Here is a 14,672-nt window from a genome sequence, read left to right as displayed (position 1 = left end):
GTGAAGAAGATTACAGTAAAATTCTCGCCTACTCAAAACCAAGATTTACTGGTCATAGTCGAGGTGATCCCCTGCAGCTCTGACCAGTAGATTCAAATATATCATGCAATAGTCTTCTTAGGTATCTACTTTTCCAGATCTCAAACATATTTTGACATTAGTACCTGAGCAATACTTTATAAGAAAAAAAAATCAACAGGAGTTTCAGTCACTGGTTCAAATCAAAGATTTATTCAGTAAATGTTTATTTTGTGCTGACCTGAAATAATATTTGCATTTGGTGCCTATTCTAGAAACAGTCTGCATAGTTTCACCTGAATGCTCAATGAAAAGATTTCAATATAGTGTGCAAGGGAGAATGGGAACATAGGAACTTCTAGATCAAAAAAGACCATGGTCCATCTAGTTCGCCTTCTACCATCCTGCATGATACAACGTTAATGGAATTGTTGACTAATCATGGGGAGGGGGGTGGAAGTAGAAAATAAATATGGTCATGATACTATAATCTACAGCTACTTGTAGAATAGCTTTGCATTTAAAAAAAAGTTATTCTATTGATAGTCATAGAAAACAGCATTAGGACCAGGCCTACATTTTGCTTCTTCCCTTTGCTCCTGCAGCTTTCTTTACTTGGAGTATTCAGATTAAGTCATGTCTGGGCTGGGTTGGCCACAAAAAAAAGATAGGTTTCTGTTGGTCACGGAATTGGTGATTTTTTTTTAACTCCGTGAATGAGTACGACTAGATGTCATCCTTGACTCAATGGTTATACTCTAGTCTCAGAGCTAGAAGGTCAAGCCACACTTCAGAGACTTGAGTCCATAATCTAGGCTGACACTTCAGTACAGTACTGTGGGAGTACTGCACCATTGGAGGCACCTCTGTCAGGTGAGACATTAAACCAAGGCCCCATGTGCCCTCTCAATTGGACTTAAAAAATTACATGAACTATTCAAAGAAGAGCAAGGGAGTTCTGCTCAACATTTATCCCTCTACCATCACCACTAAAACAGTTTGGGGGAGAAATTGGGTGAGTAGCGCCAGCTGTTAGCGCCTAAAGAGGCAGCCAGTGGCTGTAGCGCCACTGGCTGCGCCTCCCGTGATATTCAGCAGGGGCGCTAATGGTGGCGTTAGCCTGTTGCGCTGCGCCGCCACCGATGACGTCATCGGTGAGCACAGCGCCCCGATCGTGATATTTGGTAGCGAACGCTGCTGTTGCGCCGCTCGCTACCCGCGCCCGGTTCACGGGGCCTTACTGCGCCGGCAGAGGCGCAAGTTAAGGTGGAGGTGCGGGGCGGCCGTTTTTTCGGCGGCTGCCTGCCAGCACCTCCGTCCCCGGCCTCCAGATCCCCCCCCCCGCGGCATTGCCGGCTGTTTCCCGAGAGCCCGGCACTTCTCCACGGTGCCGGGCTCTTTTGCCGGCACTCGCGATCGGGGTTCGCGCTGCTGCAGGCCCCGCCCCCTTAACAATGGGAGGAAGGCCTGCAGTACCGCAGCGTGCCGTGCCGCAGCGTGTGGCGCTGCGGCACGTTGCGCTGCGAAATTCACTTTCAGCGCCCTAAGAGGGACGCGGAGCGCCTCGAGCCACGCCCCGTCTCCCTCTAGGGGCACTGAGGCTAAATATCTGACGATCGCTACTGCTCCGAACGCTGCACAAAAATCTGCGCCCAGGCGAACTTGGCGCCAGTTTGGCGCCTCACCCCAATTTCTAGGTCTTTATCTCATAATTTATTTCATTGCTGTTTGTGCACAAATTGGCTGCCATATTTGACTTCATTACAACAGTGAATATACTTCAAAAGTACTTCAATGGCTTAGAAACATCCTGAGGATGTGAAAGTTGTTATATAAATGCAAGTCTTTCTTTTCTTACTTCAAAACAGTGGGACAAGAGATGGATTGAAAATCACATCCTTTCAGAGTGCATTTACACTACAAGTTTAGTATTGGTGTGAAACAGTTTAGGATTTACATTGATTCTGAAGTAGTGCAGTGCAAATCGTATGTCAAAGCCCAAAGAGACACTGAAGTGGAGTGAGAGTCTGTCATAAGGGTATAAGCCAAGTCATAGTGGGGAGGTGCTGTCGGGTTGGATCCTGACTCTGGGTTCAGGCTGCATTTACACTGTTAACTGCGGTATTGGCATGAAGTGAAACCTCCACATGGATGCTGAAGTTGTGGACTAAATGCAGCCTTAAATAAAAACTTTTGCCAGATTTCTAATCAACAATATGATGATGAACTAATATAAGTTGTAACACCCCACATAATCTAACCAAGATTCCCGCACAGTACTTTTTTTTCCAATATTAGGGTGAAATATTTGTGTAAGCTGCTTTATATAGCTCTGGGAATGGTAACTAACACTTCACAAATCTTAGTTTTGATTTTATTGGAGATCATTCTAAATTTTAAAAATAACTATTTTTTCCTTCTTGTATAAATATATAGAAGGGAAAAGTATTCTACTGTTAGCAGGGAGTGTTTCTATTATATTTAAGGCTTAAGATTTTTCTATTGGATTACTTCATATTATAAATCTCACTTACTGTGCAGGCTGTGCACTGATCCTGCTGATGAACCTTTTGGAATGACTGGCATCAAGGCATGCTGGATGGCCAACTCCCACATCTGGGCAACATCCAACCCAGTGCCACCTGTCAACACACTGTTGTTTTTTGGTGTACTCAAATGATTAGTCAGGTTTTCACCAACAAAATAGACCACACTTGCAGTGGTAATTTCAAAACAGTGAGCATTGGCTCCAGCAGGTAGCAAGTTAAAGTTCTTTCCAGGTTCCAGAGATAAAATTTCAGATAGCGGGATTTCCTGTAATTAAAAAAGTTTTTTATTTTGTGCATTAAAAAAAATCACTCATAATAAGCAATATGACAAATTAAGTAAGGTGTTCTTTTGGGATCACAGGTTGTGGTTATAAGGATGAAGTACAGTTCAAAATTATATCAGTAAGTTATATTTTTGTAACAGATAGATTTTTCCTGCCTCCTAATTTTTCTCTCTCCCTTTCTCTGAAGGCAGGGACTAATGTTGGGATCCAGTTCCATAGGCACAGGAAGCCAATGTTCCCATTAAGCCGCTTGCGGGCTTTACAATAGGAAAAATAGCGCACGTGTGGAAATTTGAATGGGCCGCGCAGCCTTTTAAAGGGGCCACGCATCTGAAAAAGAAATGACAGGAAACTCTTTTTTTATCCGGCACCGACGGGACCGGCGTGGTGCCAGTCTATCAAAAAATCCGGATTACAGAGAGTTATAGTTAAAAGGTACGAGAGCTCCATACACAGTAACAAATCCAGGCTTCCCTGTTGCTTAGCAACAGGTGCAAGAAGCCCGGCCACAGACCAAGCGTCCCTGTTGCTTAGCAACAAGTGCAGGAACCCCCGATTACACAGCCAAGAATCAAGAAATGGCCACTAATATGAAGAAAAACTTAACCGAACCTACTCCTGAATTTTGCTGGTTAACCGAGATTTCCGGTTGTTTGGGTGCCGGTAAATCGAGAGTTTCCTGTACAGTGAACATTGCAGGAAGCCCTCTGGTTCCTGGACAATGAGTGTTCACAGGCTAGTCAACTGTGGGAGTTTAAAATATCAATCTTTGTGAACAAAGATGCTCATCACCGATTTACATTGGTCCTGTAAACTCAGGCCAATATTCTCCTCTCCAGCTGTATGTGCATGCATACTTTTCATTAGGAATCGCTGGATAGTGACCAGGAGCCTGAACCCTCTGACCCATGCTCCCTCAGCGAGTGCAGGGACACTGAGGTCAATTGTTCCAGCCCACTTGCCATCCCAGCTCAGGTCCGGTAACTCAGTCTAGAGCAGCGTTTGACCCAGAAACCTTCCTTATCTGTGTGGCTCAGTACCACAACATTTAGCACATTGCACTCGTAGACATCAGCGAATACCCATGATGCAGCTTGGTACAGGTTAGTAAAACTAAATGATTTGTACATTTTTGAGACACTTCTTTTAAAAGATATTTTTGGTATATGTATTTTCTGAGAGAAAAATCTCATAGGGTAACCCCCTGTGAAAGCCTGTCTCAAATGTTTACCTCCCTGGGGTAAGATGCTTTGCTTCATCAGTGGGGATACATCGAGGGGATGTGTTGGAATATAATACACATATCACTGTGGCCCGCATTTTCCGATGCCTACAGGTGTATACAATGCTCTTGACAGATCCTCCGCCTGCCCTGGAGAAGGGCCTCTGTGGGGGGAGAGTTCCGCTTTCTGGAGAACCTCCGCCCGCTGAAAACCCTTAGAAATCTTACGCCTGGTAAAAGCAGGCATAAGGCCTGCTTTTACCAGCATAAGAGTTTAAAAGAGTAAAAAATATGTTTTTCCCACTCATTTATAATTTAAAAATACTTTTAAAAAAGGTAAGTTTATTTTTAGCCCTGTAAAAAACAGTAATTATTTTTTACAAAAAATTTAATTTTTGTTTAAAATATTTAATTTAATGTCATTTTAACTAATTTTAAATACATGATTTAAAAAAATTTATTTAATGTTTTAGTGTCTTTTTGGGGTGATCTCCATTCATATATTTGACAGGTCTATCTGTCAAAAGTATGAAGGGGGATTCCCTTCTTTCATTGGCTGGCCTGGCCCACGTGGTCCCAGGGACGCTTGCGAACCACCTGCGCCCTGGGATACGTGGGCCCTGCGCATTTCGACTGTGGAGAGGCCCAGGAGCGGAAGTGTCTGGACCTCGGGAGCCCTCAGGTAAGGGCGTAGCTTTTTTTCCGATAGGCATCCGCACGCAGGAAGCCTCCTATCGGAAATTATGGGCCAATATTTGCTTCATAGATTTACAAACAGGTTAAAATCACCATGCACATGCAATGTTAATATAGGTTACTACAGGTTGTAAAATACTGGAATCTTTGTGTTGATATCTTACTGTTTATATAATTTAGTGAAACTTAAATCTGCATGCATCAACAGTTTTTATTACAATAATGCTGTCCTCAAAATTGCACTTTTTAAAAAAAAAAAACAAAAGTTGGTTTTAAAGCTATAACTAGTTAAACTTTAATTCTGGCAAATTGAAGCTTACCATCTGTTAACACAAGATTTACAATGCCAGCTGTCAATCATAGTCAGCAATGTGCCATGATGACATAATTTCTCCACATGTCAAAGTGACATAGATTATGAGTCACAGCACGTCGTCCTCTGAGACTGATAATCACTTTTACAGGACCAGTGTAAATCGGTGATGAGCATCTTTGTTTATAAAGATTGATATTTTAAACTTGTTATAGCTTCACCGTGGATTAGATTTTTAAAGTATTTATTGGGGGCTCTATCATTTTCTGAGTGCTGTTACTGTTTTCATATACACAGTGGAGGAAGTACAGCTTTAAAATGTTTTAAACTGCAGACTGTTAAAGTTGTCGTACTTCATTCTGTTAATCTTCAATATTTTTCTCAATACCATTTAAAAAAAATCACAAACATCCCATTTTGCTCTTGAAGATAACACAGATCAGTCCCTCTATATTTCACTATACCTCAAGTATGATAGTCTTATTTTATTCCTCATATATTGTAAAAGTACAATTTAAAACAATTAATTTTACTTGACTAATTGAAATATTCAATGTAGAAAAGTTGATTCCATTTAAATGTTATCTGTAATTTTTTGAAATGCAATCCATTTAATACTAACCAAAATGCTTTCAATAGTGATCTGAAATAAAAGGGTTAAAGCAAGAGTTCAACCGGAACTTTTCACTGACATTTAGCTTGCATCATTTTGGATTATTTATTCGGTGTTAATGTCTGACTGAGAAAATCAAGTAAGGAATGCTTTACCTTGTAATATTTGCTTCCTGTATCATTCTGAAAGAGGGTGATACATTTACTGTCTAGTCTCCAATAGTGTCTTTTTCTCTACAGGATAAAAACACACTCCAATGTTAGAAAATTCTTAAAAGAACAGTGAATAGCACATTTAAATAGTAGCATCATTTATGTACTAGTATTAGGCAATAAAAGCCTTCTGTGCTGAATAAATGTCAGTGTCACAGGCGGAGGTGTTTATACAGTAGTGCGGAGGTTTTTATGCTAAGTGCCCAAAAAGGTTTTATCGATATTATAGTATATCTCAGGAGACAGGATAATGCTGAGAGACTGATGCAAATTGGACAACACCATACTGAAGAGTCATATAATAATGAAAAATAAAACAGATTGCGTCTCTCTTTCCTCTCCCCTCCCCAAAGTTTCAATGCGCACAGTCTCCAATCTCCAGTGTTTGTTTTATTTTTAGTGTACTTTTGAAAGGTCTTTCTCCTTCTCTGCAAATCTCTGCCCCATCCCACCTGAAAATTAGCATATTGATAAAATGGTCATCTGTTTGATGAAACAATGTTCTATGCACTAATTATATTTTCAGGATTGTATTAGCTGTTGTTAAACACATTTAAGTATCTCAGTGATGGTGCTTTTGTGTAGAATTAGTTCATTTTTTTGATTTGAGCAGTGTTTCCCATGGTGGTGCATGTGACAGTATAAAGTGGTTCTCTCAATTACCAGTACAATGAAATTATATTGCAACATACAGTGAAACAAGGCAGCCATGGATACAGAGTCAACACTGCATGACTGTTTTAAAGTATCTAAACAGAGAACAGTTGAGAAAAAGAGTGTGCATTAATAAAGAACATAGCACACCAGGCATAGAAAGAGCAGCTCACAAGCTCCATCTTCTGGAATTACAAATGCATTAAACAGATTGTTCATGTTTAACTTGTAACAGTAATTATTTGCTGCATTAACCACGTACAGCTTCTGATCAGCTTCGTAACAGTTAATTGAATACGTTTTTGAAGCTATGAAACATAGTATGAGGGCAATAATAAGGCAGTGTATATCATTTGTACAATACAATTACAATTTATAGACTTATTCGCTCCCATCCTTTCTAAAGCAGCAATAGGTCAGTAATAAATAACATATCTACAAACGTGCTAATCATTTCTTGCATTATCATATCAGTATAACAAAGCTTCAATATGGATTCAGCTTGCAACACCAAGTGAAAGTAAGAAAACTGCTCAGACAGCGGTAATATTTCTGTAATATCCAAGAAGGTAATATGGCTGATGGAGAAGAGTGTCATTTGTTGGTGTGGGTGTTTCCACAGAGGCTGAGGGGAAATTCTTTCAATCTGAGGACAAGTCATTGTTATTAACTGCACAAGAGGCAGAGGCCTGGCAGCTGATTACTTGCTTGTAGCTGAACTGTGATGACTTTGATACAGAAAATATAACTAAGAGAATCACTCTCAGCATTGGATCTCACCCTTTGTGACTGGACCTTTCCACTGATCAAAGGTTTGTACCCCTATTTCTTGCAGGATAACAGGTGGTAATTGCACTGTATGGCAAGTGCCATTTCATTCAGTTGTACAGAATTGGGATGTTGGATTTTTTTCTCCTGAAATCTACATCACTTTTCACTCTGAGCAAGTGTCAATTTCTAGTTAAAAATGGCAACTTGCAAATTCTGTGTGCACTGTCAGTGGCAATATAATGCATTTGTACTGGGAAAAACAGACTTGAGACCAGCCTTTAACCTGGTATGTATTATCTGCGGAGGAATATGCTTCCTTTGCCTGCATCAGTCTCACTATCACAGACCTGAAACGTTAATTCTGTTTCTCTCTCCACGGATGCTGCCTGGCCTGCTGAGTATTTCCAGCATTTTCTGTTGTTATTTCACTATCCATACAGTTGAGCTATTTTGCTATTTTAGTATCGTAAAAAGATGACTCCGCAATCCTGCATCATAATTGTAGAAAGACAAATCGCTGTAATAAGAAATTATTGAATTTTTTTTTAAACGTGGCTGCACTTAAAAACATAATGCTTGAATTGACAGGCAATGATCAACAACTGGAAACATAAGAAATATATAAAAAATGGTGTAAGCATTTCAATACGTAAAGCGGAGTAAATCTCATTCCATTTTTAGAACAGAACTATGGGCCGGATCTAGCTGGAGCGGGCCCCGTTAGTTGGAACTTTTTCTGCACCCTTTAGCTCAAAATATTTTTACGCCGTAACTTGAGAACCACGGCACCAACAGTGTATCTCCTTAACCAATGAGATTTAAAGATTGGGAAAGAAACAGACTGATGCAAATTGGACAACATGAGAAGGAGGGTGAATTACAGTCAAATCAGGTACAGAAAGAAAAATAAAGAGAGGGAAAGAAAGGTTGGATTAGTAAAGACAGAAAGGAAAAGCAAGAACAAAAGCTCAAAATTTAACATTTTCAAAATCAATTTACCACCTGAAGGAATCAGACACCACAGTTTAAATTGTTCCCATTCTGGGCCAGAGAGGTTGAGTCACATTGCATTAATAATTACCACGTCGTTAAAAAGGTATTTACACTTTTAATGACCAGACTTGAATTTCTGCGACGTGTTTAATGGGAAATTAATGTGCAAATCCAGCAAGTTCTTAAAAATGATGGGGAAGCTAAGGGTGAGATGACACTTGTGCGAAGCAAACAGTGGAGCAACATAAATCGACCAGAATGTTCTGGAGATTCACAGCTCATGGCGTATCTCTTAATCCCCTGAATTTGCTGGCCGATTTGCACAATAGTAATGGTGTGCATCATTCACACATTGTTATTTTTACAAATTCCAGCACAATGTTCATATATAGTTGGTACAAAGTTTGCTAATCTGCTTGTGAACATTCCCGAATGTTATAGGAAGGTCTACATGGGACAGCAATACTAAGAGCATAGCTTATTCATGAGCAGATCCAAATTGGTGAACCAAAATAGTGCATGCACTCGGCACTGTTTACATTTTCTGCCAACAGCAGAATGTTGGCGACACCAGGCCAAGCCCTGAATAAGGAGAGAGTCTTGGTGCCTCTTAAAGCAATGCCATGACTAAATTTGCTTTGCCAAGTTGCCTCCAATGGTACTTTTCGTATTGGAGGCAATTCTGTAAATAAATGGGCATAAACCTAAGGCTAACAAAGCACAGCAGGAAGTTCAATTTGGTTTTGCACTGCAGTTACCGGTTTTAGACCTGTAGCCACAGTTCTGGTTCCAGCCAGACCCAGTTTATACTGCCTGGCTGGAACTCCACTTCTCCGACCTATGTGCAGAACTCCTTTCCCAGCAGTTCAAATTTAAATGTTCAGAGAGCCCATGTAGTAGTGTCCACACTGTCTAAACATGTAAATTAATTCCAGGAGGTATAAAACCCAAGTGGTGTGAGATTACCTCCTCTAGGAAGGTACACATTTCTTACCTCAGGAGTAAGGTTGGGTCCTTACTATGGATTTATACAGAAACATTAGCATCAGTAGAAAGCAGAGATCACTTCACAGCAATGCTAAAGTTGTAATCTATACACACCCTTCCTAGATTTTAAACATACTGGTGTGAACACTCAGTACCCAATATCTGACAGGTCTGAGTAATAATGTTCTTACCAGAGTGTCCTTGCTGGTGAAGTGAACCATCCAGCCCTCCTTCAGTACAGTGCTACTTCTCCTCTTCGTGTGTTTAACAGACTGTACCACTCTCATCAAAGGAATGTTATTGCTTGTGGAAGGGCTTAAAAGAGAAAAATAGCAAAACATCAATCATTTAGAATTTTAAAACACATTTTTCTGGGGGCGAGGTGATGCTATCTACTTCTGGAGCTAAACAAGACCCACTGGACTTTTTTGAACTTTTATGTTTTTTTTATTTTAAAGTAACACTGTTCAGTTAACTGTTTGGAAAAAGTTGGATGAAAATGTAAGTAAGATGTCACTGAAGAGCTCCCCTGATGGTTCAGTTGGTAATTGTGCCACTCAATGTGGTACTGAGCCACACAGACCAGGAAGATCCCAAATTCAATTCCCGGTCTTTGTTGGGTTAACATAAGTATATGAATAAAGTCAGGGATCAGAGAAATCATTTCAGGCGGTTGAGGTTTATGATACTAGTATCCCAGCTCTCCCATTATATCCAACTGCATTATGAACATTTCTAATGTTCATCCTTATTGCCCTTCCTGACAGATTATCCAAATATTTATTACTTTTTGAGTAAAAAAGTCCTCCCTAATACTTGGTTGAAATTCCCTTTTCACTAATTTAACTGTTTCTACTAGCCAGACTTTAAAGTATTAGATATACCATTTAATACATATACCTCAATGAGGTTCCCCTTTAAAAGCCTTCATTCTAGACTGTAGAGCTTGAGATTCTGTAATCTTTCCTCATAGCTCATTCCCTTTACATTTAGGCTTTATCCGATTGCTCTTCTTTGTACTTCTCCAGTGCCTGTATGTTTTTGTGACAGGGACCACAGTACTCTGTTCAGTGTGATCAGTGCAATGTAAATCCTTAGCATAACCTCTGAAGACTTCTACTTTACTGTTAGCTATACAGAATGTTCTAGCATTCTTTAGAAACATAGAAACATAGAAGATAGGAGCAGGAGTAGGCCATTCGGCCCCTCGAGCCTGCTCCGCCATTCAATGCAATCATGGCTGATCATCCAAATTCAATACCCGGTCCCTGCTTTCTCCCCATACCCCTTGATCCCTTTAGCCTTAAGAAATATATCCAACTCCTTCTTGAATATATTTAATGAACTGGCCTCCACCACCTTCTGTGGTAGAGAGTTCCACAGGTTCACCACTCTCTGGGTGAAGAAATTCCTCCTCATTTCTGTCTTAAATGGCCTACCCTTTATCCTTAGACTGTGTCCCCTGGTTCTGGACTCCCCGACCATCGGGAACATCCTTCCTGCATCTAGTCTGTCTAGTCCTGTCAGAATTTTATAAGTTTCAATGAGATCACCTCTCATTCTTCTAAACTCCAGCGAGTACAAGCCCAATCAACCCAATCTCTCCTCATACGTCATTCCTGCCATCCCAGGTATCAGCCTGGTGAATCTTCACTGAACTCCTTCCATGGCAAGAACATCCTTCCTCAGGTAAGGCGACCAAAACTGCACACAATACTCAAGATGTGGTCTCACCAAGGTCCTGTACAACTGCAGCAAGACATCCTTGTTCCTGTACTCAAACCCTCTCTCTACGAAGGCCAACATACCATTTGCCTTCTTAACTGCCTGCTGCACCTGCATGCTTATCTTCAGCGACTGGTGCACAAGGACACCCAGGTCGCGTTGCACTTCCCCTTCTCCCAATCTATTGCCATTTAGATAATAATCTGCCTTCCTGTTTTTGCCACCAAAGTGGATAACCTCACATTTATCCACGTTATATTGCATCTGACATGTTTCTGCCCAATCACCCAACATGTCCAAATCATCCTGGAGTTTCTCGACATCTTCCTCACAGCACACACGCCCACCCAGCTTTGTGTCGTCTGCAAATTTGGAGATATTACATCTAGTTCCCTTGTCTAGATCATTTATATATATTGTGAATAGCTGGGGTCCAAGGACCGATCCCTGCAGTACCCCACTAGTCACTGCCTGCCACTCGGAAACAGACCCGTTTATTCCAACTCTTTGTTTTCTGTCTGCCAACCAGTTCTCTATCCAAGTCAATACCTTGCCCCCAATCCCATGTGCCTTAACTTTACACGCTAATCTCTTATGCGGGACCTTATCGAAGGCCTTCTGAAAGTCCAGATACACCACATCCACTGGTTCTCCCTTATCTATTTTACCAGTTACATCCTCAAAAAATTCCAGTAGATTAGTCAAGCATGATTTACCTTTTGTGAATCCATGTTGACTTTGTCCGATCCTGTCACTGTTTCTCAAGTGCTCTGCTATTACATCTTTTATAATGGACTCTAGCATTTTCCCCACTACCGATGTCAGGCTTACTGGTCTATAATGCCCTGTTTTCTCTCTACCACCTTTTTTGAATAGTGGGGTAACATTAGCTACCCTCCAATCCATGGATACTGTTCCAGATTCCATCAAATGTTGGAAGATGATCAGCAATGTATCTACTATTTCTAGGGCCACTTCCTTAAGTACCCTAGGATGTAGATTATCAGGCCCTGGGGATTTATCGGCCTTCAATCCCATCAATTTCCCTAACACCATTTCCCTACAAATACTGATTTCTTTCAGTTCCTCCCTTTCATCAGACCCTATGTTCCCCGGCATCTCTGGGAGGTTATTTGTGTCCTCCTTTGTGAAGACAGAACCAAAATATGTATTTAGTTGGTCTGCCATTTCTTTGTTCCCCATTATAAATTCCCCTGATTCTGACTGCAAGGGACCTACGCTTGACTTCACCAATCTTTTTCTCTTCACATATCTATAAAAGCTTTTACAGTCAGTTTTTATGTTGCCTGCAAGCTTACTCTCATATTCTATTTTCCCCTTCTTAATTAATCCCTTTGTCCTCCTTTGTTGAATCCTAAACTGCTCCCAATCCTTAGGATTATTGCTTTTTCTGGCCAATTTATATGTCCTCTCCTTGGATCTTATGCTATCCCTAATTTCCCTTGTTAGCCACGGTTGAGTCACCTTTTTTGTTTTATTTTTATGCCAAACTGGGATGAACAAATTCTGTAGTTCATCCATGCGGTCTTTGAATGTTTGCCATTGCCTATCCACCGTCAACCCTTTGAGTGACATTCCCCAATCAATCCTACCCAACTCGCGCCTCAGACCATCATAGTTTCCTTTATTTAAATTTAGGACCCTAGTCTCTGAGTCAACTACTTCATTCTCCATCTTAATGAAGAATTCAATCATATTATGATTGCTCCGTTATTTATGATTGTTCTGCCACATTGCCCAGAAGTTGAAAGTGATGAGTCTATTCCTCCTATGTCCTTTTATAATTTTCTCTCACAATTCTATTGATTACAAATTTATGATGCACAATTTTTTCTACCAATGTACACTACAGGGCAGGTGTGTTGGTGCGCTACACTGCATAGTTGCCTGGTGTTGTCCCTTCAGAGGTGGCCCTATATACAGCTTGTTTGATTTGCATCTTCCAGTCCAGGGAGGACTGCCAATGCTCAGCCTCTCTCTTGTGCCCAGGTCTGCTCAACTGGCTGGGTGCAGATTGCGTGAGGTCTGGTTTATTAGCTCATCTGCTAGGGTTACTGAACCCTAGTCGACAACTCTGTTGTGTCACAGGGTCAAAGACCCTTGCATTTCGTATAGCATATGCCTTTCCCCATATAGTTGTATTGTGTATGGGTTTGTTGGCAATAGTGCAATAAGTTGACTATATAGGCAGATAATATCAAATATCTACTAGTCACTGGGAGTGCCACTGGACTTGACATCCAACCCCTCCATCAGTGGTGCACTGTGACTGCAGTATGTACAATCTACAAGACACCCTGCAGCAACTCCCCAAGCTTACTTTGATACTCATGTGACCTTCATCACCAAGAAGGACAAAAGCAGTAATGTTGTGGGAGCACCATCACTTCCAAATTCCTCTCCAAGTCACACACCACCCTGACTTAGACATAAATCACCGTTCCTTCATTGTCACTGGGTCACTATCGTGGAATTTCCTAAGAACACCATCAGATCAACCTCACCGCAAGTACTGCAGCAGTTCAAGAAGAAGGCCTACCAACAGTTCACAGTGCAACTACAGATGGGCAATAAATGTGGCTTTGCCAGCGTCACCCACAACTCAGGAGCAAATTTTAAAAATGTCCATAGGTTGCTTGTCGTGTGGGTAGCTGTTTTTTTTATTACTATGGTGTGACTTCCTGCAGTGTGATAACCTGGGTCATAGCGGTTGGTTTCTGTTATGGAGCCTTATTCCAATTGGGGAGTTTTGAGCTTGGGGTAGGATCAGTTCTCCTCAGTTGTGTGAGGATAGTGACCCAGCTTTCTGGGCATTGAGATGGATCACTGGGAGAGACAGCTATTCTATAGTTGCAGAGGATGGTAGCTCTGTTTTGGTTTGCATGGCTTAGACTGTGGTAGAGACATTGAGGGTGAACATAAAAACATAAGAAGTAGGAGCAGGAGTAAGCCACACGGCCACTCGAGCCTGCTCCGTCATTCAATAAGATCATTTTTGATCTTCGACCTCAACTCCACTTTCTCGCTTGATCTCCATATCCCTTGATTCCCCTGGAGTCCTAAAATCTATCTATCTCAGCCTTGAATATACTCAATGATTCAGCATCCAGAGTGCTTTGGGGCAGAGAATTCCAAAGATATGCAAACCTCTGAGTGAAGAAATTCCTCCTCATCTCAGTCTTAAAAGGTTGACTCCTTATCCTGAGACCATGCCCCCCTAGTTCTAGACACTCCAGCCAGGGGAAACAACTTCTCAACATCTACCCTGTCAATCCCCCTCAGAATCTTATTTGTTTCAATGAGATCACCTCTCATTTTTCTAAACTCCAGAGATTATGGGCCCAATCTACTCGATCTCTCCTCATAGGGCAATCCCCCCATCGCAGGAACCAGCCTGGCGAACCTTCGTTGCACCACCTTTAAGGCAAGTATGTCCTATTTCAGATAAGGAGACCAAAATTGTGCACAGTACTCCAGGTGTGGTCTCACCAAAGCCCTGTACAATTGTAGCAAGACTTCCTTCCACTTGTACTCCAACCCGCTTGAATAAAGGCCAACATTCCAGATGCCTTCCTAATTGCTTGCTGTACCTGCATGCTAACTCTCTGTGTTTC

General features: G+C 41.3%; 1 protein-coding gene across 1 annotated transcript in view; it reads right to left on the bottom strand.

Annotated features, from left to right (window-relative positions):
• The window catches only part of prkd1 (protein kinase D1), a 576,249-nt gene that overhangs the window by 34,005 nt on the left and 527,572 nt on the right, over positions 1 to 14,672 (bottom strand). The window contains exons 8-10 of the mRNA XM_086003420.1: positions 9,504 to 9,627; positions 5,851 to 5,928; positions 2,553 to 2,832 (exon numbers count right to left, since the gene is read on the bottom strand). Coding sequence (XP_085859546.1) covers positions 2,553 to 2,832; positions 5,851 to 5,928; positions 9,504 to 9,627 — 482 coding nt within the window. The remainder of the gene's footprint in view (positions 1 to 2,552; positions 2,833 to 5,850; positions 5,929 to 9,503; positions 9,628 to 14,672) is intronic.

This window comes from Somniosus microcephalus, chromosome 12, assembly GCF_052327205.1.
Source record: "Somniosus microcephalus isolate GS21.2 chromosome 12, FLI_Smic_1.0, whole genome shotgun sequence".
Classification (NCBI taxonomy): Eukaryota; Metazoa; Chordata; class Chondrichthyes; order Squaliformes; family Somniosidae; genus Somniosus; species Somniosus microcephalus.
This window is presented reverse-complemented; position numbering and strand designations above follow the sequence as displayed.